Below are 23899 nucleotides of genomic sequence, written 5' to 3'. Positions count from 1 at the left end.
ATGGATGCAGAGAACAGACTCCTCTTGTTTGGTTGTGGCAAGCCTATCACAAGAGTAGCACTGGCACTTACCTCAATAGCAGTCTTTATTACACTACCTAGCACATAACAACGCTATTTGCTTTTATATTCAGTCTTAAGTTTTTAGGTACAGACATGCTTGGCTTTTCTTTTTTTTCCTGTTCAATTAGAAATGGCACCTGGAGATTTCTTCCCAAAGAATAAATGGAACACTGGGTCAAGCAACAGTCATTTATTTATTGACTTAAACAAGCAAGAAGTATCCTCAGACATAATGGCCACCACTTGAGCAATACAAATCAATATCACTGGAGAACAGGGAACATCTTTTCTCTCACCCCCCACCCCATCCCAGAAGTAACAATAGAAATCCCAGGGCCCCTAGAGAAAAGAGGAGAAAACTTATAAAAGGCGCTTAAGAATGAGCTGCAGAGTTAAAAGGTGGATAAAAAATAAAACAAAATCATCAGCTATTCCACTGTATCATACCACAGTCACCTCAAAACCAACGTTCATTATTTCATTTCTACCAGGTACCGCGTATATAGTGCTGTTTAACAGCGATTTCAATGTGTTATCAACTGTCCTCAGCTGAAGCAGAACAGCAGTTTTGTATGAAGATTTGAGGCTGCAGGTAGAAAGAAGGGTTTCCACAGAATATGACGCAAGTCTTCTCTAGTTAACAGAAAGGGGAGCGGGGCAGAAACAAAGCTCCTTTTAACAGCTACTGTACACCTGTAGCAAGGCATTCAATCTGTTGATGCTTCATTACAGCCACAAGATCTCTATAGAGTACGTCAGCACAACTCACCCCATGACGGTCTCTGAAGAACGTATAACTGCAAGTCATTTAAGTTGCAGGCCACTGAAAATCCCAACCTGCTACTCCAACATGGGTGTTTTTTATTTCCAATCAGACATGAGTGAATAAAGAAAAATCAAACCGACCGCATGCAAAACTATCATCGCTCATCGCTCTATCACTTAGTCTTCCTTCTAATGGCTGAAAATACGAGTAAGGCATTCCTCAGAATTAGAGAAAAGATTAGGAAGCTGTAGTTTTGCAGGCAAAGAGACCTTTTATTTTAATCCATTCAAAGAACCCAAAATAGTCAGCAGGTGGCCACATCTATCCATGTTTCATTAAAATCACATAAACCCTAAGTACAAAAGCACCACTGATTATTGCTCTAGAAAAACTGCATGAAAAATCCAAATACACACAGTAAAAACATCACCATATGCACAAGACTTAATTTCTTAAAGCAAGTGTATGGAATGCCGGTCCAATTTCACACATACCTTGCAATATTAAGTTGATATTTATATTACTTGGCAACAATGGGAATTCCTAAAAGCACTGTTATGAGAAGGGAAATGTTCATATACAGTTTAATATGTCAACTATCATCGTCCTAAAAAATTAGCATTTACAAAATACTTGATAAAAATATCTTTTAAAAGTTGTCCAAGAGGTACATAAAATCAACCCCAAATTTTCATGGTATTTCATTCATTCTTGTCACCTACAGATTCAGTTTTCTGAGCCTGCGGAGAAGAGAGAAAGGAATTAATTACTACATTAAATTGCCATTACGCCTCTAAATACCCATACTACCTTTACTCCTTCCATTTCTTATTTGCAACGGCTCATGTTTCGAACCTACTTCAACGTTACACTCACACAAACAAAACAGGTACATTCACACACTCTTCTTAATTCGTCAGACTCAGCTTTTCAAAAGCAATACGAGCCTTACCTGCCAGCTTCCACGCTTCATACTGAAAAGCACCACACTACTACCTGCTCCTATTCAATGCACACAAGTAGAATGCTCTATGGTACCCTTAACTTTCACTCTTTCAATCTGCCCTTTTACTGACAGTGTGCTGGGTGGGGCACCTCTGGATGTTGAAACACTAACAGCTGAGCGAGAGATGTGAATCTGCAATAACATTATGGGCAATAAAAAGAAACATTATGAACACGCTATCGATGTCTGAAAGGCTGAATAATTAAAAAAGCACTGATTCAATCAGCAGGAGGTGTGTGTGGAAAGTACCTCTTCAGCTTTATTTTCACCATTTTCAGATGGTGTAGTACCTTCCTTTGCAGCTTCTTGCTTTTCATCCTTCTTCCCTTTAGCACCTTTGTTGGCCTTTGTTCCAGGTTCCTTCTGACAGAAGATTACAAATATGGGCATAGACACTGCATGAGTAGACAGCTCATCTACATCACCTACATCATTCTTACCCATTAAGTAACACATTTTAGCAACCTGCATGTGCTGGACTGAAACAAAACCAGATGAAGAATACCTGGAAAATTTATACCACCAAAGTTATACATGTTCCTGAAATTCTTGGACAAAAATGTGCTGACACATGCTTCCTTACTGCTTCTATATACACAGAGCTATATACATAGCTATATATACAAAGATATATATCAATACGCAACCCAAGTATGGTATATGGAACTATACCGTTGTTATTCAGTCAAGCACGCTTTTAATTCATGTGAAAAAATAAACTGGATTTAATTAAAAAACAAGCATTTTTGTTGGTTGTCCTTCTGTTAGTCTGATAATATCTGTGATGTTCATTTCATGTCCACGGAAGAACAAACTGACACATTAGGAAGGTAAACACTGAAAATTCTATCTGCAGGAACACAAAGCAGAGAATTTACTGCAAGAAACTATTCTAATAGCTCCAGTTCCACAGAATCACAGTATGGAATCATTAAGGTTGGAAAAAGGGATCCTGAATCTGTATTATGTTTGGTTGCTTATTAGCAGGCTCAGAGAACAAATTCGCTGCTTTTTTGTTAAGGAGACTAAGATGAATAGATTCCTTAAAATGGGATCTAGTTTCGATTTGGGAAAACTGAGGTTTCTGTATTAAAACATTACCTAGAATTATGTCTAAAAGGACTCCACTTGCCTGAAATCTATCTGGGATTTCTCTGATGCGGCCTCGTTGGACTCCATACCACCACGCTCAACGCACACACAACCATGTACCAGAAGATACAGAACCTACGCATTCCCTTCTTTGTAATAGAAGAGGGAAGCTCAAGAGACTTTCAGTTGATAAATTACAACGTGCTAGGAGTTGTGGAGTCTTACTTCTACACTCTCACTTCGTATTCTGATACTTCCCCAACCAAGATACCAACACAAGGACGTGAAAAATGTGAGTGTGAGGAGCACTAGATTGAATTTCCAGCAGTGTGCTTTTTTATGATAAAGCAATTGTTCTTACTTAGCATTCCTCTTGGGCACAAATAGATCTACGGTTTCTGAAGTACATGATTTACATGCAGAAATCCCGAAAAAGGTATTGCAGACACTAATAAAATTTTAATTTGACTGTAACTGGCCTAGAAAACCCAAGCCATTCAATTTAAATGCATTTAATTTCACCTTTAATTATAATCGTGCATTCTCAGCAATAGTCAGGCTTCAAGAAGAGATAACAGTGTCTCACTATGAAATGAAGTACTGCCCCTCTCGACAGCAAAACAGAATGGCACAGAGTAATCTCAAATCCTACTGTGGAAATCAAACCTGCACATTTCAGGAACGGTGCAGGAAAGGTGAAGATTTTTCTTAAACTAGGAATTCACTATAAACTAACATAGTCTGCATATCAAACAGGCAAGACGTCTTTTGTTGAGGCCAGTAATGAGGCCAGGGAGGGGTGGAACCAAAAAGAAAAGAATGATCTAATTTGTGGGGTTTTTTCTTTTTGAGGGGAGAACTGGGAGGAGGGCAGGCGAGCTGATGCCTCTTGCAAATACTCTGTGAATTCAACTGCTTGCAATGCAAAGAGGGAGTGTACTTGCTTATTATTGGCTACAACAATGGCAGCTAAAAAGAAGAGTATTTACCTTAGTGGTTTTCCTTGGCTTGGGTTCAGGTTTTGGTGGAGCAGGTTTCTAAAAAACATTTTTAGTTGCACAATGCGTTAGATATATTACTAGGAAGCAACCACCCAACCTCCACTCAGCAGCTTCCCCACACCTCACCCTTTCTTACTTCCCACTCCTCACCATGCACCAAAAAAGACCAAAAAGAATTAATGTACCTCATCACCGTACACACATCTACTGTCATTAGCTCACACATCAAGGAGTCAAGGCAGTTTGAGGGTCATTCTAAGTCAAAGTCGAACATGGAGATTACAAGTAACTATTTAAAAAAGCCCATCAGATACATTGCAACAGAGAAAAGGAACTAAACCCAAACACTAGTGGCAGCATCCAACTAAACCCTGAAAGGACAGTCTTTTCCCATTTCAGAGAGCAGTTGCATTTCCGCAGCTAAAATCCACCTGCAAAACAGTACTAAGTCAGCATCACACGTAACAGACAGTGTTGCACTGAGTTGGGGAAGAATCATCTCCTGAAATTAAGAAAATGCATTTATATTTAGCTCTAGAGCTCTTAAATAGCCCTCAGCAAGAATAAAGATGGAATCAAGTAAAATATAACAAACCTGTTTTGTCTGAGAAAGCACATGCCTAGAAAAGCATACCCCAAGAGCTGTTACACATACTTACTGCTGACAATCTTGCTGATCGTCTTGTGGGCTACAGAAAGGGAAAAAAGAAAGGAGAAGGCATCTTTATAGGATTACACAACAAATGGTATTCAAAGCAACACAGTTAGCACTTGTTTCAGGATGACAGCATAAAATATGTCCCTACCAAAACAGGTATCTATTGGCAAACACAACTCAGGGTTTCCTCAGCTTGGAGGAGCATTTTTAAGGGTCTGACTGATGTGGAAACTATAATTCCTGAAAAAAAAAAAAAAAATCATTGCTGATGTCAAAGCAATTATCGATATCTTAGCAGGGGGTTGTTAGAGTTAGGGTACTATGGTTAGTCTGTGGTTGGACTTGATGATCTTTAAGGTCTTTTCCAACCTGGGTAATTCTATGATTCTAAGTCTACTGTCAATATGGTAAAACACTATTTTTCCCCCCTATTTTACGAGTGCTTCTGAATCCACTGCTGCTCTAGGAAACGTTCAAGAATACAACAAGCTGGGCTACCTGTGCACTGAAACTTTCTCAAAAAATACTGCAATTTCTTACATATTTAGAATGATGCCCCTGTAATCTGTTTATTACTTGTAATAGCCAGTAAGAAACACTATCTGACAAACAGCAGAATAAAGATAACATCCTTTCCTAAAGGAAGTGAGAAAACTCCAAAACACAAAACTGAGGGGCTTGCACAGCTGCTTCCCACACTCAATTCAAGGGTCGGGCAGACAAGGCAGCTCCTTGTGACCTCCTTTGCTTAAATATTATTTCAAAAAGGAAAGAAGAAAGTCAAATACTCTACTTTACTTCTACCTTTCATAATCACCTTCCTTACTAAACTTTATTTCCTTCTGAACTTTCTCATAAAGTTACTGAATGTCAGATAGGTCTTAAAAATACTTGTAAGATCAGTAGTCGGGTAACAGTATTTTTTGTATTCGCTAAAACAGATGAAGAACCCACAATCCAGTTATACGACATGGTTAGCAAACACCATTAAGGTTTGGCCCATGTCATAAAACTGGAATCTCACTTGTAATGAAAATAAAGAGACAATTCCCTTGTAGGAAATATCCAGTATAACACAGCTGAAAAAGTAAATCAAAAGTACCTTTCTAATCATGTGTTAAGCATTTAAGTTGAGCTGGAAAAATAAAAAAAGCCATGGCTCCACATCACTTGTAAAAGAAAAAAAGCTGCTGTTAACATCCAAAGAATGCAGTAATTTGTATTCATTGGAGCCATTTAATCATCCTTCATGGAAAGTAGCAGTGAAAAGTTCAGATCTGAGTTCAAGAGAATAGAAGTCCTGTCAGAGAACACCTAGAAATACTTTTAGCCATCAAATACATATGTGACATCAACAAAAAAATGCAATCCTCTCCTTTCCTGGCAGTTTACGATACCGACTGCTGGTTAAGCAAACTAGCACTACTCTGAGAACAGATTAAATAAGCTGTTGCGGTTGGTCTGGTAATGAAAGAACTCCTGGCTCGAGGTACCTCCTTCTACAAATCTGTTTTCACAACCAATTATTTCTATCCCTCACTGTTTGGGCACTGAATTGTGATGTTAGCATTTCATTTTGCAAGGGTAAGATACTGTTTCAGATAAATTATAACATCTCACGTAACTCCAACCATTTCAGTTTCACGAGTGGCTTTATATATGGTTTGCACTGTCATAAGGAACTCAGCACAGCCCCCACACCTCCATTTCCTTGAAAATGCCTGACCGGTAAATCATTTTAATTCCTATTCAGAGCTGGTACATATGTTGTGCTTTCTGACTACAAGGAATTCACTGCAGTCAGGTCGGCAAAGGCAACGTTGCAATGTACTTCATGTACTTCCCCCTTCAAATGGTCCTATCAGAAACAACCAGCATGCTCTGTATGACTCTAGCAAACATCCATGGAAACTGCCTATGAAATGGAGAAGACTCAAAACAACACTTTCCTGTTGCTCCAGATTCTGGCAATCCACCTTGCATACTTTCCAACCAAGATATTTTATACACATCATGTGTTTAACAGCCCCCAAGGGACATTTTTCTTTTTCCCATACATTTGTCTAATAACCTAGTCAACTCATTTACACTATCAGTTTCCATAACATCCTGTGGTAATGAGTTCCATAAGGCAAGCATATGCTGTGTGGAAAAGAAAAACCTCCTCCCTTCATTGTCTTTCTCTTAAGCTCGCTGCCTCTCAGCTTCGCTATACTCCTCCTGCTCCTGGGTTACTCCCCGCCTTTCTCTGTGTGACTGATGACTTTACCACACGGCATATGAAAAGTCAAGAACATGGAGTCTGCTGGATTCCATCAGAGGGGGGTGTAGAGCAGCAGCCTTCCATGTGCCGCTGCCCTTCATATGGTTTTCCTTCTATCCTTTTTAAAGATGAGCCAAGAGAACTTCATTCGGTAGTTCCCCTTTGGGTGCCCACTGTGATACTCTCATACTTCCCACTCTGTCCTCATTACTGTACCCACACTCTGTTTACCTTCCAATTAAAAAAAAAACATGGGCATCTTCTAATAACTACTCATTGTTTCTACAATCTCTCCAATAGCTGATTACTGACACATCTTCCCCTGTTTTAATTTGCATTTTTCCACACTGAATTTGACTCATGTTTTACCCCATATTATCAGTGAGATAACATATTTCTCAGACTTCCTCATTTCTGACTACCCTGATAATTGTTCATAAACTTCAGCCAACTTTGTCATTTCTCCACCACCCATTCTCCTAAATCACATAATGAATATACTCAGCAACACAAGCCCAAATACAAATGTCCTAAATAACCCACCAATAATTCTCCTCCATTATGAAAATGAACTACTCCTTCCCTATCTCTTCTACCTTTATCTGCTATCAGTTGTTTAGAAGTTAATCCCTTTAATCCACGCAAGCTCGTTTCCCCTAAGAACCTGTTTGGGGAGCCTTATCCAAATGTGCTCGTTATATGCAAATAAAGTGGCATAGTGACTGATAGAGCATTTATACACCCGTTGTCTTTTACACAACCAGGTGAAGCAGCACTTTACAAAACCCGTGCTGAATCTACCATTATACATCCATCCACACGTACTCATTCTACTGTTTTTTATTTACTAGTTTTCCAAGTCAGACTTACAGCCTTTGTTTTCCAGAATCCCTTATCTAAAGTACTGGGAGCGTTTCATCACTTCCAGTTACCCTGGCACTGGGGCCAATGCAAGCACTAAATTATGTCTTGCGTGTAACAGTTTGGCAGCTCCATAGCTGGGCTGCCTACATCTCCCTCTCCTTGACAACATGCTCCAAATATTACACCCATGGGAAATGGCTCCGTTGCAAGAACCTCTGTAAGAATCTTCCACAGCAAGAGCTTCATTACTGTATTTCAGCTTCACCGGCCTGATGGAGAGTCTGGTCCCTTCCTCATGACTTCCTATCTCTATAAAAGTACCTTAAAAAAAACATTCCCTTCATTTGGCTATTCAGTCATTTTGATGGGTGGGAGGGTTTTTGAAGAATGGCATGCATTTCTGTGAGCCTTTGGTATGGTGTATCTCACAGCTCCTCTGCCACCTGAAACCGTTAAACAATTTAGCTGCTCCTTTTAACAGGTTACCAATTTTAATAAAATTCCTTTCCTTGATGAATTGGTAGAGTTTACTTGGATTTACATCCCTATCAGCATAAAGAACAACTACAGGTTCATTTTTCTATGACTAGTTCCTACAACATAGCGTGCAGCCAGGCTCCACCCCTACCAGTCACACAGCTGAATTGCCTTCACCTGTGCTCCTACAGCTGACTGAGTCCTTTCCCCAGGCGCTCAATCTGTGGTTCAGGCTGCGAATCAATAATTCCCATACACCTCTATTAACACCACTGTTGACTTCAGAGCCTCTCTCATCTTCCTGAACAATCCACTGCCACTTTTATTATTATGGTCAGATACCTGGCACAATTTTTATACTACGTACTTCCTATCTATGCATGGCTCAGTAGCCAATAAGGAATTTAGCTGCAGTTACTAATATTATTGATCTAGATTACAAGTACCACATGTAATAATATCATTCTATAACCAAGGAACTCTGGTTTCATCCTACATGTTTTACTTTTCTGTCCCTTGAAGAAATTATATTAAAAATTGGACAGAGAAAAACATTAATTTGGTGCAAAAGGGCTTATATTTTTAGTTGGCCTTTACATGCTTTGGAAAAAAAAAAAAAAAAAAAAAAAAAAAAAAGCAAAACAAAAAAACAACTAACTGGTTCTATAGGAAATTCCAAAGGAAGATATCAAAATCAAGTCCTCCCACATTTCCTTTTGTCTCAACTATTTTTATTATTTTTTTTCAGGAGCTCATTTAAAGCCCTGTTATTTTTTGAAATATTTTGACATTTTCCTGGCACCATCTTTTCCTGCTAGATTGACCAACAAGCAGCTTTGCAAACCACAAAAAGTAAACTTTCATCAGACTTTTTCCCTGTACCAGTACGCCCAAATATTTACTAGTTCATTTGAATATTCACCCATTCTTCTTCTCAAGGTCCTGATTTAACCTGGTCTGCTACAAAAGATGTCAACCCAGGAAAACATACTCCTCTACCTCAATTTTTACATTCCCATGGCAGACAAGCTCTAGCACAGCTTACAGTAGTGGTCAATATACCACCTGCTGTCTCCTTGCCTTTCCTGACTGAGTTTATCGTGCCCTTAAAAGAAATTCAGACAAAGAAAACACACAAATGCATCAGCTGCTCCTGTTCAGAGCCCAGTATCTTAACTCAAGACACCATTTGATCAGTCACTCATGTCTGGAAGTAGTGTGGCTGAGGTGTGTGCATTAACCCCACTCACCAAATCACTGGAGACAGTGACACACAGTTTCACAGCGACATCCTATGCTGTTGCCTTACCACAGCTTGCGCAGAGAAGCACTAAATTCATTTTGTGTACTAAAACCAGATTATACTACATAATCTACAAATGCAGCTCACTTCTAGTTTTAAGCAAACTGCCTTTACTCCTCCACTGAAATCACCTTGCTGGAGTGGCAGAGCAATGTATGGTCTTCTGATATGCAAGGCTGCAGATCTCCAGTTAAATAAACACATGCCTTAATGAATTAAAACAAACAAACAAACAAACTGAAAAGGAAATACACTTGCCTCTTGTTTAGTTACTTTTGCTGCATCCTTGCCTTCAGCACCCTCTGGAGACTGAAAGAAAATATTAAGTCAGCGCTTTTATTTCAGAATTAAAAATATCCAAGCAACAGCAAACAAAGATTACGGTGAAGATTCTTCTTTCTATATACTGCAGCAACTTAAGGAATACAGTAAGCAACTTACAAGCACCACTGTACCAACACCATTCTAGATTTTCCAGCAGGAATAGAAGGACTGATCACCACCAGGACTGTAGGCATCAGATCATGCAGCATACATACCATCATCCCTCAGTAAGCTCTCCAGCCAATTAACCACAGCATCTGCAGGCCGCAATGGGAGTCCCACCTCATCAGTGCTTGGAAGCACAGCAAGTATGGACTAGAAACCCAAGGTTTGCTCTACGAGGACTTTGGAAGTCCCCAGGAAAGTTGACATGTTCCTTTCCAAATACCAACTTCGGTAGTAATGAAATGAGGCGAACCAGAAAACCCCAGCATTACTGAAATGAGTGATTTATTTATCTCCTTTACTCTTTTTGTGCCTCAGGCTCACTCAGCTGGAAGCTGTAACAGTATCTTCCCCCCTCATCTCATCTCTCCCATCAAAACAGTAAAAAAAAAATAAAATATCAGTAAAGCACCAAGACTTCGGCAGGAAAGCCAGGGACAAGCTTAGCAAAGACTCAGCCCGATCGATCTAATGTTTGTCTGCCAAAGGTACCAGAAAAGCACTGCTAAAAATCCAGCTTATGTTCTTTTATTTACAACTCAAGCTACATTATTTTACATTTTGCAAACGACATGGCTTGCACCTAGATGCAAGCGATTCATAGGAAAGCAGCAAACAGCAGCAGCTGGAGAACTACAAGGAAGGCATGTGGTTAAAAAAGGCATTTAATAGGCAGCAGAGAAGGCACCGTGGTGGCCGTTCCGTGTTCCAATCAGTACAAAAGCAGTCCAGTTATCTTCTCCATCCTCCCTTCAATCCAAACCTCCCCCAAACTGCCCCTAGGTTTGGACTAGGAACTCCTCAGTCACACACTCAGGGTTTGCAGCAGCTGACCACTGTCACTGGGTGCTAACATCCTTACAGAACGGTATTTTCAGCTCCCCGCCAGAAAACAGAACGTGACTTTGTTGCCGAGCTCTCCTGACAGAAACGAAGCATGCCACAAAAGCAGCTGGTTTAAAAAAAGCCGAGGAGCGACCATCTAAGTAGCTGGAACACAGCGGGAAGTTAAGCTGCGTGAGCAGAGCAGCGCAACTCAGAATAGCAACAGCCCGGCATCCAAAATGGAGCCTGGCTGGCTGCTCCCTGCGCCACGCAGCCTCGCCAGCCTCCCGCAGGGCTGCTCCGGGGCTGCATTCCTCAAAGCCTCTCCGTTCGGTCATGAAAGAGCTGCTGCAGCCTGACAGTGTGCTGCTGGGAGCACAACAGACAAAACCGAGCAGCTCCGCGATCAGTCAGCGAGCCTCGTTCCTACAGCTTCCCTCTCCTGCACACAATATGGTGCAGGCTTTGAGCACAGCCTTTCTCTAGTTCGTGGATTCAGAACACCTGCTTCTCCCATATGAATTTTCTCAAGTCTAACAAACTTGCTCTGCACCCATTAGAGGGAACTGAAATAACATCCTGCCCATGTTAAGTATTTATTTGTATAGAAACCCTCACAAGTTTTATAATCTCCTCACAGTGGCCAAGGAGTTCACAATTTATAGGGGTAGGGACAGCAAGACAGCACAATTCATTTCTTTTGGAAGCCAGGTGAAAAGCTCACTGTAAACTGAAACAATTCCCACTCCACAATCAGGCCGGCTTACCCTGTTTCACTTTAGGAACTTCAGACCTTTGAAATAGGGATAAATCTTCACCACAGCCTGCCACATGCCAGCAGCCTCACAGTGATGGCCAGGAACAAACCCTCACCCTGCAATACTGTACAGTTAGCACACAGTAATTTACTCCATTGTCTCAGCACTAATGAAAGCCATGGTCATACAATCTGAGTTGGAAGGAACCTTTAAAGGTCACCTAGTCCAACTCCTCTACAAAGAACAGGGACACCTGACCTTGAATGTCTCCAGGGAAGGGGCATCCACCACCTCTCATTGCAACCTGTGCCAGCGTCTTACTGTAGAAAACTTCTTCCTTCTATCCACTGTAAATCTGCCCTCTTTCAGTTTGAAACCACTTCTATGCTTCTGACAGACAGAGCAGTTTAAGATGTCAGTATTACTGCTTCACAACTGATCTTAAAACCATTCACAAAGCTAACCACAGAACAAAGTCAAAGTTTCATGAAAATACTGTTAATGGAACCACAACCACTGTACTCTACTACGATACATTACCTAACCTAGCCCAATTAGGTTAGCTAATTACTTCAGAATTCCCTCCATTGCAAGAAAATCTGAGAACAGTTCGTAGAATGGAACTGTAGGATCACAGTCTGCTCCCTTTAGTTGGAAGGCCGCTACCAGGTCTCCCCTGAACCTTCAGTTATGGAGGCCTAACATTTTTCTCCCCAGCAGGATGTGCCCAGTGACCATCTCCAAGGCAGACAGGGGCCGTACCACACTCTCATATCATCTCACAGACGGCCCCTTCCCACTGCAGTCACCTCAAGTAAGGCACTGCAGGCCATGTGTGCTCCCAGGCCTTGGTTCCCCAGCAGGCCACAGAGCTGCAAGGGAGACCACGTCACAAGGAGGGCAACTGATCCCATTGAAAACCAGCCTGCTGCTTAAACAAGTGTATAAGTCTTATAAATCCATTTGCAGATTATAGACCTATAGCCTTCCCTGGCTCCAGCAGAACCATCTGACTGCACAGCTGCACAAACAACTGAGCCAGTGCAGCAGGCAGGAATGAAGCAGTATGGGGCAACTGCAGGCAGGGACTCTTCAAACAGTCAGAGACACCAAAAACTTGTCAGGCTACGATATATTTGTTAAGGGAGGAAAAGGAATTTGTTTTCCCCCCTCTGTGAGTTCCATTAAGAGGCTTCAGCAAATCTTGGCTGGCATGGATCTCCATGCAAGTTTCTGCAGCAGGGATCAGAGATTTGCACATGCATGTATCTGGGCTGAGCATGACTCCCAGAGAACGTGGCATGCCACAGGCAGCAGCAGCCTGCACAGCTCTTTGTTCACAGGAACAGGCTGCCCAGGGAGGTGGGAGTCTCCTTCTCTGGAGATATTCAAGACCCGCCTGTACGCCTACCTGTGTGATGTGGTGTAGGGAGCCTGCTTTGGCAGGGGGGTTGGACTCGATGAAGGCACAGCAAAGGAGTTGACTGAAGAACTATAAATATGCTTTTGACATTTAATCCAATAGCAAGTTTTAGGTTCAGATGACCACACATTGTGTCATGCCTCCATTTGCACTACACACTGGCAATACAGCTGCAAATTGAGCTGCAGTTAAGCTTCATCAGATCTGTCAGATCTGCATAACTTCTATACCACAAGGCTAATATGAAGGGCTGTAGGCCAGATTCCCCCCTGCCTATTAGCAATCACTTGTTTCAACCAGTTGTTACAGGGCTTTTTCCCCCCTCCATTTCTTATTCTGGGACGATCTAGAGAATGTTTTTGAGAGGACTGGGCAAACAAAGATATATTAATAGATTAACGCAGCATTCAAGAAAAGTAAGGGAATCTTAATTTTGAGATTGTTTATGTACACAGTTCCTGTATTTATTTCAACAGTTGTGAGGTAAACCCAAGAACTGATGCCTCCATGCAGCAGGATGATGCAGTGGTAACCGTAATGCCAGCACCATTATAGAACTATTGAGAACAGAGAACTAGATAACCTTGTTGAGAAAACATATCATTGGACAAACAAGCAAATTTCCTTCTCATTATTGTTCTAAAGGCCAGATAACCTCATAGAGATGTACTATAAAAGAAAGAAACAAACAAACAACAAAGTGTCAGTTTCTATATCAAAGCCCTGCAATATAAGCGGGATTTGATGTAAGCACAGTTACCCAAAGGAGTCAAGTTAGTGAAACCCATCTGAGAGAGCCAAAGGCGCAGGTCTGAACCTGCAGCCACCAGCTTCAGGATAAATATTTTTGTAGATACTGAGTGGATTGAACTATATGAAGGAGCAGACTAAAAGCACCAAGAGCTCAGGTACATGAGAAGTAGCAGTTGGTACAGCAGGTTGCTGGTAAAATGAAATAGATGGCTCATTCTCTGAAGGATCATATTACTAGCCGACACTTAACGCCTCAGCTCTGGTGGGACAGGAATTAGTTCTCTCATATCCTTGTAAAAAGCAGATACCAACTTCCTAACAACCACCACGTTTAGAAGTTAGGAAGGCGGCAGGCCCTAACTGTCCCAGCAGACGAGCATTCCCCACAGCAGTTCCTCCCCTCCTCGCGAGCTGTTCTGCTCAGCCACACCGCAATACGCCGCCCGCGACGGGACTGCCTGGAGATACTTTCCTGGCTCACTATCCCAGCTGCGATTTCCATGACGTAATGCTTTGGTTGTTCCTCCAGCAACTCTTTTCATCCACCAAAACACGATAAAAGCTTTGAACCAAAATGACAGCAGCAGGGAAAGGCAACGTATCGAGTCCTAAGCCTTATTGTACCGTCATTCTAAAATTGCCCTTCCCTTCCTTCCCTGTGAATAGAGCTCTGCATTAGACTAAACTCAGTTCACTGAATCCTTTACCCATACACGCAAGATCTTCTAATTATTTCCATCTTCACAGCAGCTCTATATTTTGTGCCATTTCACAAATGTAATTAAAATGCTGTTTATTTCTTGGTTTAGATTAAGGAACGCTCTGCGTGTTGACTAATTCGGCACCAACCAACTCCCTCAACACCCTTCTAACCATTGTTTCCTCATTCAGCTCCTGCAGCATCTTATCACTGACCTTTGTTTATAGCTGGTTCTTTGATCTGTTTTCAGCTGATAAAACTGTGCTTGCTGTCAAGGCAATAAGAACGAACTCTGCGAGTGGAATTAACTCACCCTATCAAATGCCCAAAGAAATCAAGTAGTACTCTCCTTCTAACACTTTTGTTTTCCCCTACAAAAAGCCTGGCCATGGTTTATCCAAAAAAAGAACACCAAAAACCAATCAAAAAACCAACTACGCCTGTATTATGTTATAGTTAAGTATATCAATCTATAATCAATCTATATTATGTTATAATCAAGTAATTCTGACCAATCATGTATGAAGCACAGAACCATTTTGGTTAGCAGCTGCATCTTTAAAATATTCATCAAAACTAATATCTGGTTTGGACTCTTCCAAAACTATGAGGGTTTTTCCTGTATATTCTTTTAGTATTTTCTTTTCTTTTTTTTTTTTTTAAGTTCTGCTATGCAGATTGCACTAAGAAGGTGGGGGGACACTTACACATCGTTTATATAAATGCACATATAAAAATACACATAAATATATGTGCATATAAATTATACATACATGTATAATCTGTGCAAATTGTACATGTGCGTATACATACACACATAAGTCCTGTTTTGTGAGAGGCTAAAAGCTGCAGGTTCCTAAGGTTTGTCAGCATTTAGAAGTATCTGAAAACAAGTATGACAGAGTAACTCCCTCCTGCTTCAGATACAGAACTAGCAATTTCTGTTTTGCTACCTGTACTACATCAAACACAGACTCCCAATGCAAAATAAATAAACAAATAAAGGAAAAAACACCAAAACAACAAACAAATACAGTCTACATAATGTTTTCTCCTCTTCCGTTAAGGAGCATTACAGCATTAAACACTAGAATAGGTCCCCCAGGGAGGTGGTCGAGTCACCGTCCCTGGATGTGTTTAAGAGCCATTTGGATGTGGTGCTCAGGGATATGATTTAGCAGAGGGCTGTTATAGTTGGGGTACTATGGTTAGGCTGCAGTTGGACTTGATGATCTTTGAGGTCTTTTCCAACCTGGGTAATTCTATGATTACCTGTGCCTATTAAGAGCCGAATATTTCATTTTCTAACCCTTTGGGAGAGAATGTTGAGGTCATGAAGTTCTGAAAACACAGAGCACACCAAAAAGTTTAAATACAAAAAAAAAAAAGGCCATTAATATCCTCTGCTATTAATATGCAGCTGGGGGGGGGGGGGAGTGAAAAAAAAAAACCACAGTTCCTGATCAAAATCTCTGTTGTTGATTAGAAATTCAAGCCAAATAGAGTAAACGTGCATCATTTTCTCATGCATTCTCTGAGAGTGTAGGAACACAGCCTGGTTATAATCAAAAACAGTAGGACTGGGGAAAAGAAAAAAAAACCCACCAAACTCATGTTATTACATTCCTTAATTTTTAAACAGGTAAAATCTGTGAGATAGAAGTCAGAAAGCAATTCAGGCCTGGAGCACTTCTAGATATCCAAAACCATCCACAATAAGTACTTCACTTTCATTGCTGATGGAGGTTTTGCTATTCCCACTGAAAATGAGAATAACAAAAGACTGACCAATATAATTTAAGACACCACTGAAATTCAGTGCAACATTTGAAAGGTCTTACAACTGATTCGGTTTTTGCTTTTTACCCCATTTACTTGCCAGAGTTGTGTGATTTGGGGAGGGACAAATGGCTTAAGAAAACATAAGTAATACCTTCAGTATTTGCCATTTGGAGCCAGTTTTCTGAATACGATGTTTTCTGCCTGTACCAGCAAGAGCAGTTTCTAGGGGTTGCAGCTCAGATTTTACCAGCAGTGCTGTAATTTGCAACAGTTCCTTCCTCAGCCACCGAAGTAATTAGCCATGTTTTGAAAAATGCAGATCAGCCACAGGAGCAGCAAGGAGAGCACATCTGAAGTCATTCCATATCCCTCCGACTCCACTGCTGAGAATTCTGACAGCTAGTGAGTAAATTCATTGAATCACAGAATGGCCTGGATTGAAAATGACCACAATGATCATCTAGTTCCAAGCCCCTGCTATGAGCAGGGTCACCAACCACCAGACCAGGCTGCCCAGAGCCACATCCAGCCTGGCCTTGAATGCCTGCAGGGATGGGGCATTCCCAACCTCCTTGGGCAACCTGTTCCAGTGTGTCACCACCCTCTGTGTGAAAAACTTCCTCCTAATATCTAACCTAAACCTCCCATCTCAGTTTAAAACCATTCCCCCTTGTCCTATCACTATCCACCCTTGTAAACAGCCGATATTCTTGTCTCGATATTTGCTTAGCAACATTACTGCCACCATCAAGTAAAAAGGCAGATTCAAAGAATATGATGGATGAAATTCAACCATTAATATCATTATTTCTGCAGCCTCCCAAAGCTGCTGCAAGCGAGATGAAGCTGATAGACTCGTGCAAGCCTACATGCACAGAGTTGTTAAAACCTTAAAGACGGGGCTTTGAAGCCATTTCTATCTAAATGAAACTGATCAGATCTGCAAATCTAAGCACCAAGTACTTCTAAAAAAATAAAATATTCCATCTGCTCAAAGACAGAGATTAATTAAATGATTTTCAATGCAACCAATTCCTGAGAATAGCCACACCTCTGACAAAGAGAATAGCGTGAATGGCAGAAAGGCGTGACAGCTCCCCTCCCAGAGGATGGAACTGTGATGAAAACAGTACCATAAAAAGAGCCCTTGTTGTTGCAGCTGCAGCTAACTGGTGCCATGGACCATCCCGCCCCGTGGTGACAGCAGCAGGTCCCCAGGTAAAAGGCAGGCACTGAAGGTGTAATTGCTACAATGCCTTCGATCCACCAAGCTCTTCTGTTCCAGTAAGAGCTCCAGTGGGGTTAGTTGCAGCGTGTTGCACTGCTGCAATAGAAGAACAGAGAGCTCCACAGCCAACCTAAAAGCAGCTTTGAATAAAGATAAAACTTCCAGAGGAGGCAGCTGAGATAAAGAATCACAGAATTGTAGGGGTTGGAAGGGACCTCTAGAGATCATCGAGTCCAACCCCCCTACCAAAGCAGGCTCCCTACACCACGTCACACAGGTAGGCGTCCAGGTGGGTCTTGAATATCTCCAGAGAAGGAGACTCCACCACCTCCCTGGGCAGCCTGTTCCAGTGCTCCGTCACCCTCACTGTAAAGAAGTTCTTCTGCACATTTGTACAGAACTTCCTATGCCGTAGTTTCATCCCATTACCCCTAGTCCTGTCCCCACGCACTACTGAAAAGAGACCAGCCTCGCCACTATGGCTCCCACACCTCAGGTATTTATAAACCTGGATAGAAGGATGTGGCAGAGGCAAGGATGTTCTACTACAAAGAAAGAACTGGCAGCTCTCCTCAGCTCCAACAGCACACAAATAAAGGTCATCAGATACTCAATTTCCAGCCATGTAAATGCTCTCTGCTACCACTAACTCAGCATTAGGACAAGGAAGAAGGCTAAGTGGGAAGAGCTGACACATCTAAGCAGACCCAGTAAAACTGGTGCTGTTGGGAAGGAGCACACACCATCTTTTAGAGTAGACAGATCCTAAGACTCCTGGGGAACTGCCTTTTATATTTGCTTTTATATTTGCTTTCTCTGTTACCAAGTCCTCTTACTCTTTACTGTAAGAAGACAGGAGCAGTACATCGAAGTTACAGGAGCAATCAATTGAAAGTTGGTCACCAAGAGACACCAAGGGGAAAAAATAACACAGTGAGTTTGACACATCAACAGTGCAAGGATACAATCTGACCACTGAGCCGTTCAGATGAGCACCAACTAATGAATTAAGGAATCCTCGCTGCTCTCTGAGTTAGGAACCACAGGGACAGTTCAAGCCAGGCCAGTGTGATGAATGCTGGCTGCCTGAATTTGTACTGACTGCTGTTAGGGAGTGCTCTGCCTGTCCCAGCCAACCCTGCCTGCCATGGAGCCAGTTCCACTCTTGGTGCCAGTGAAATCAGAACAGCATATTGCTCTAGCCAAAAAAACCCACCTCAACTGCGTACAGTGTCTCACAGGTCTAACCTGGAATTGCTTCTCTGGGGCCTCCTGAGACCTATTTGTTGAACTGAAGTTCACTCCAGGAAATCCCACGCTCCCAATTTCACCGACAATAAAACTGATATAAGAAGATTTTATTTCTGAGTGTGGTCAGTAGCCTGCTCCCAGCACTGCCGCCTTCTAACAGGTTGTCACTACTTGGAATAAAACGGCAGAGAAAGTTAAAAGCTTTTCAAGATAAAAGAAAAGCGGTATTAAACCACATGGCACATATCAGCTACATTCCAGTTATACACATGAGACTTTACATATATATAAATATATATGCATACAGTATATACATAATATATGTTATATGTAATATATATTAATATATGTTATTATATTTTATATATTTATAAAAATATATACATTTATGGAAAACTGAGCAATGCTGATACTTCCATAACATGAAAGATCCCCACCGTCAATCTGAACCACTGTCAAGCTCACTTTTCATTTTCATTCCGCACTTCCCTAAAATCCCTGTATACAAAAAGATTACTTGCATCTGTTTGGGTTTGAACTGGAAGGCGACGGCTTCAAAGTAGCTTGTATTACTGGTAGCAACTCATGGGTATTATGCTGTACTGGAGTACTGGAATAGGCTCCCCGGGGAGGTGGTTGAATCGCCATCCCTGGATGTGTTTAAGAGCCGTTTGGATGTGGTGCTCAGGGATATGATTTAGTGGAGGGTTTTAGAGTTAGGGTACTATGGTTAGGCTGTGGTTGGACTTGATGATCATCAAGGTCTTTTCCAACCTGGGTAATTCTATGATTCCATGCTCCAATGCACCGAGCAGCATTATGACTTTTAATCAGTAATACAGTGAAAAATCTAAAAACACTGAGGATTTATTAACTCCAGCTGTATTTCATCCTGATCTCAAAGAAGATTTGTATACATTGTAATCGCTACTAAATGAGTCAGATTTTTACAGAATTGTATAAAGCAATCAAACATTTTACATCTATAAAGCCTCGTTCGATGAGTTCGTAAATATCATAACTCTAAGACCCAATCAAAACTCAAATTACATTAATATATCTCTTTACAAGCTATTTTAAATAAACCCTGGAAAAATATATGTTGCAGGTATTTATTAGCCCTGCAATATCATTTATTGCAATGTGGCACAGCAGCATTACTCAAGCACGTATTTTTTTTCCCAGTGCTACTCAACACTGCTACACTGTTTTCCATCTAAGTGTACCACGGGCAGATATAAACCTATCTTTTTTGCCTAGTTTTCATATGAAAGTTTAGATCTGACTTCTCTTAGCCCCAAGGTCATAGAAGGAAGAAGGAGGGTTTGGTGGCCCCACCAGGCAGGAGGGTTGGAACTTAATGATCCTTGAGGTCCCTTCCAACCCAGGTCATCACTGGAAGTTCTTCCTTGCTCAGAAGCTTCAAAGCAAAGAGAACCTTAGCTGAAAACACACCGCATTGCATTGCAGGATGCCAAGCTCTGAAGCCACAACAAGGTTCAAAGATGTCATTAAAAACAAATAATGCTGGATCTAGTCCTCCCATCTGACTCAACTCTAGGAGCGTTATAAGAACAACATGCGAGGCACAGGTCACAGTGTCTGCAGGTGGATTAACAAACAAACTGGATCCTTCAGGCATGCGGCCCCAAACCAACAGGTTCCATTCTGTGCAGGACACATAATCACCTGCCTTACTGACATCCCCAGTGAGGTACAAGCACCATTCATCTCTGTGCTGAACACATTAATGCTTCACAAGAGTGAAGAACAGCTCTTCGCTTTACTGCACAGCAGCCCTGCCCACAGCAAATGGTTGGAACCAGATGGTTTTTAAGGTCCCTCCAACCCAACCATTCTGTGATTCTACGGTTCATCCTCAGCCATCTTCACTGGTACAGTAAGAAGGTTTCCAGTATGACCCAAGAACTGATTCCAGTTGCACAGGCAACCAAACAAACCACATCAACCCATGTCAGGGTGTTCACGCTACTGATACCACAGCAAGCAGTGTGGTTAATCCCACACCAACATGCCATCCTTCTTGTGAAACACAACATCCCAACCCATCATTACAACACACAGGGAGTGCAGAAATCTGTCAGGAAGGGTCCAGAGTTCAACCTTCTTCTGTCTGAGAGCAGCATTTACACCACCTGAACACAGGAAGGTTTTCCCTTTTACCAGTGAACTCAGGGACCAGCGATACACCCATTGCAATGCCACAGCCCCCCAAGCGAGGACAACTTGCTGTCACCACTCATCATGTTCACAGAGAGCATCACGCTGAGATGCAGACACTGACTGAAGTTTGCAAAGAGATTTTATATATAGCTTCACGTTCACTGAGCACGCTTCGTCTCCATTGCTCCAACCACACACATAAAATTCTTTAATAGCCTTCTAAGAATGACACGTTCTCCTGGACTTGTTACTCACAGACAAAGTTTCTCTTAATAAACATTTCACCGTGGACAATAAAACCTGACAGGAGCAGTTCCCTCTGAGGAGGGCTGGCCTGCAGCCCCAGCAGCGAGCTCACAGCAGGCAAAGGGAGCAGTGTGGGAAGGTTCTCAGAGTTGCACTGTGTTGCCCCATAGGCACAGGCTCACCTTCAACGTTTTCCTACAGAAAAGCACAGCAGGACAGAAGGCCCGTGTGAAGGTGCAGTGCCATGAAGGCAGGAGGAATGCCCCATGTCCTCCAACTTCAGGGTGGGGCACACAGCCGCCGTCAGCCCCATTTGCACAGCTGGGACAGGATTGCAAGCTTGGGGCTGAAGAACTCAGGTGCCTCACACGCAAGCACCACCCACACGGAGAACTGAAAGGTTCTTCAGGCATCATCAACCTGTAGCTTTACCCAGAGCGGTGCTGAGCGGCCATAGAGGTACCGCGGACCCCTCTGGGTCAAAGCTCTGGGGCTGACCCACTTGACACACAGGGCCGCGGTTACCTGCTAATGACGCACACGGCCGAGCCCCCAAGGCGGGGAGGAGCCCCCGGGGACAGCCCCAGCGCGGCCCTCCTCTCCTCAGCGCCCTTCTCGCAGCCCCTCGCAGCGGGGCCCCCATTGCCGGGGGGCTGTGTGCTGTGAGCTGTGAGCTGTGTGCTGTGGGCTGTGTGCTGTGTGCTATGTGCTGTGTGCTGGCTCCCGGCCGCTCCCCCGGGAAGCGCCTCCCGCCGCCCGCCCCCGGGGCGTGGAGCCGCTGCCGCGAGCGACCGGGGGACCCCGGGCGGGCGGGATGGGCGCCGCGGTGGGCACATACATACATACATATATACACACATACATATATACACACATACATACATGGGGAGGTGCGGAGGGAGCGGCCCGTTTGGAGCGCGGCTCGTTCTCCCGCCCCCCTCCGTTGCCCCCCCTCCTCCCGGAGTTGGCAGCGGGAAACTCCTCCCGCAGCGCCGCGCCGCCTCCCCCGCCCCGGCCGGGAGTTGCGACCGCCGTCTCGCCCCCCCACCCCCCCCATCTCCGCCGGGGCCGGGGCCGACACCAGCCCGGGGGAGCCGAGCCGGGCGGGGACGGCGGCCCCGCGGGGAAGGGGGGCCCCGCAACAGGCGGCGGCGCCGCGTCGCGGTCGGGGCGGCCGAGGGACGAGGCGAGGCGGGACGCGGCGTTACCTTTCTCTTCGGCATAATGTCCCCGCGGCGCTGCCAAAGTCACGCGGCGAAAGCGGCGAGCGCGGATCCGCCCGACGGCGCTGGCGGCGGCGGCGTCGCTGCTGGTGCCCGCGGCTCTGCCCGCACCCGCTGCCCGCCGCCCCCGGCGCCCCGGCAGCCCCCACCGCCAGCGCCCGCCTCGCCGAGGGGGCGGGCGGAGCGGGGCAGCCCCGGCAGCTGATTGGCCGCCCGGCCGCGTCGCGCCCCCCGCTCCGGAGGGAGCGGGCTAATCAGGGCCGGGCCGACAGGGTCAGAGGCCGGGCGGGGGGCGAGGCGGGAGCGGCGGGGCCCTGAGGGGAGCGGGGACGGACGGAGGAGCCGGGAGCCTGAGCGCGGCCTGGAGGCGGGAGCGGGGGGGATGAGAGACTTCCTCACTGCTGCCTTCCTCACTGCTGCCTTCCTCACTGCTGCCTTACGTGCCCGGGTAAATCAGCTGCAGTGACGGCGGGACAAACAGCACAGCTCCAGGATGCACTGTCAATGTTCAGCAAAGTTTAAGCACCAACAAATCTCTCGTTAGAAATAAGATATAAATTGTAATGAGAAAAAGCACAGTGCCTTGCCCCCAGCGTGGAAGTACCCACGGGGCAACCCAGGCTCCACAGTCCCTTCTGCCCGGCACCCGTGGGGCTGTGGCAGCTGCAGGCCTCATCCTGCTCTGTACCTGCTGGGCATTGAGGCTCTTATAATGTTATTTATACTATCGTATACTATTACCAAAGGTACTGGGCTTTGTATAGTTTGATATAGTTCCACATGGAAACACTGAAGCCCGGGGCCTAAATATTAATTGACACAGAGAGGAAATGCATAAGAATGACAGCAGAGCTTAACCTTTCCTTATTTCTTTACTCACCTGCTTTCCAGCATTTGCCCCACAATGTCCTTAATTATCTGTGGATGACAGTAGCAACCCCTGCATCTTCACTGTAGGCCACCTATTCAGGAAGAGAAACCAGAGCTACGCCTCCGTTAGTACAGATGAAAACTGTTGAGAGGAGAAGTGCTGAACTGATGAATACAATCATAGTGTTTCCTCCTCTGAGACGTAAGAATAGCAGCAAGTTGTTGTTTCTGCTACCCATATACTCAGCACTCCGTGTTACACTCTGTCTGTAACAGAATTGACTCTCAGAGTGGCCGGCCTGCACTGCAGCCTTCAGTAAGAAATCACCACTATTGATCGGTAGTTTGTTTGGCTTTTTCCTTTCCTTTCTGCAGCTGTCCTTTTCCTAACACACCCGACCCGATAGTGTTAAATAGCGCCTATGTTCTCACCACTTTTATGGTTGTTCTAGAGATCAGTTTATAATTTCACAACTGTTACTGTTTGTAAATAAATAGGGGATGCACCTATAACACAGTACTGCTTTTCTCTAGCAGTATTTAGGAAGCACACAGACCAAAGTAATGCAGCCTTACATCACCTTTCACATTCAAGATCTGACATTTGCCATACAGAGCAACCCAGATACCCTTGAAACTATCAAACTCACAACTGTGATCAGTTCCTTATAAATG

General features: G+C 43.7%; 1 protein-coding gene across 4 annotated transcripts; it reads right to left on the bottom strand.

Annotated features, from left to right (window-relative positions):
- Positions 1-237: 237 nt before the first annotated feature.
- HMGN3 (high mobility group nucleosomal binding domain 3) lies at positions 238-22517 on the bottom strand. Of its 4 annotated transcripts, none has more exons than XM_015859022.2 (6): positions 22340-22517; positions 9751-9801; positions 4587-4616; positions 3916-3963; positions 2125-2197; positions 238-1568 (listed from the first exon to the last, which is right to left on the bottom strand). In XM_015859022.2, the coding sequence occupies exons 1-6, from the start codon at positions 22352-22354 to the stop codon at positions 1555-1557; spliced, it is 231 nt and encodes a 76-aa protein (XP_015714508.1). In that variant the 5' UTR covers positions 22355-22517; the 3' UTR covers positions 238-1554. The 4 variants fall into 4 exon arrangements, with proteins under 4 accessions (XP_015714508.1, XP_015714506.1, XP_015714507.1 ...); XM_015859020.2 differs by having other exon boundaries at positions 2084-2197; positions 22340-22503; XM_015859021.2 differs by having other exon boundaries at positions 2084-2194; positions 22340-22503.
- Positions 22518-23899: the final 1382 nt, after the last annotated feature.

Source organism: Coturnix japonica, chromosome 3 (assembly GCF_001577835.2).
Source record: "Coturnix japonica isolate 7356 chromosome 3, Coturnix japonica 2.1, whole genome shotgun sequence".
Lineage (NCBI taxonomy): Eukaryota > Metazoa > Chordata > Aves > Galliformes > Phasianidae > Coturnix > Coturnix japonica.
Note: the sequence above shows the minus strand (reverse complement) of the source record. Positions and strands in the feature narration are given on the sequence as shown.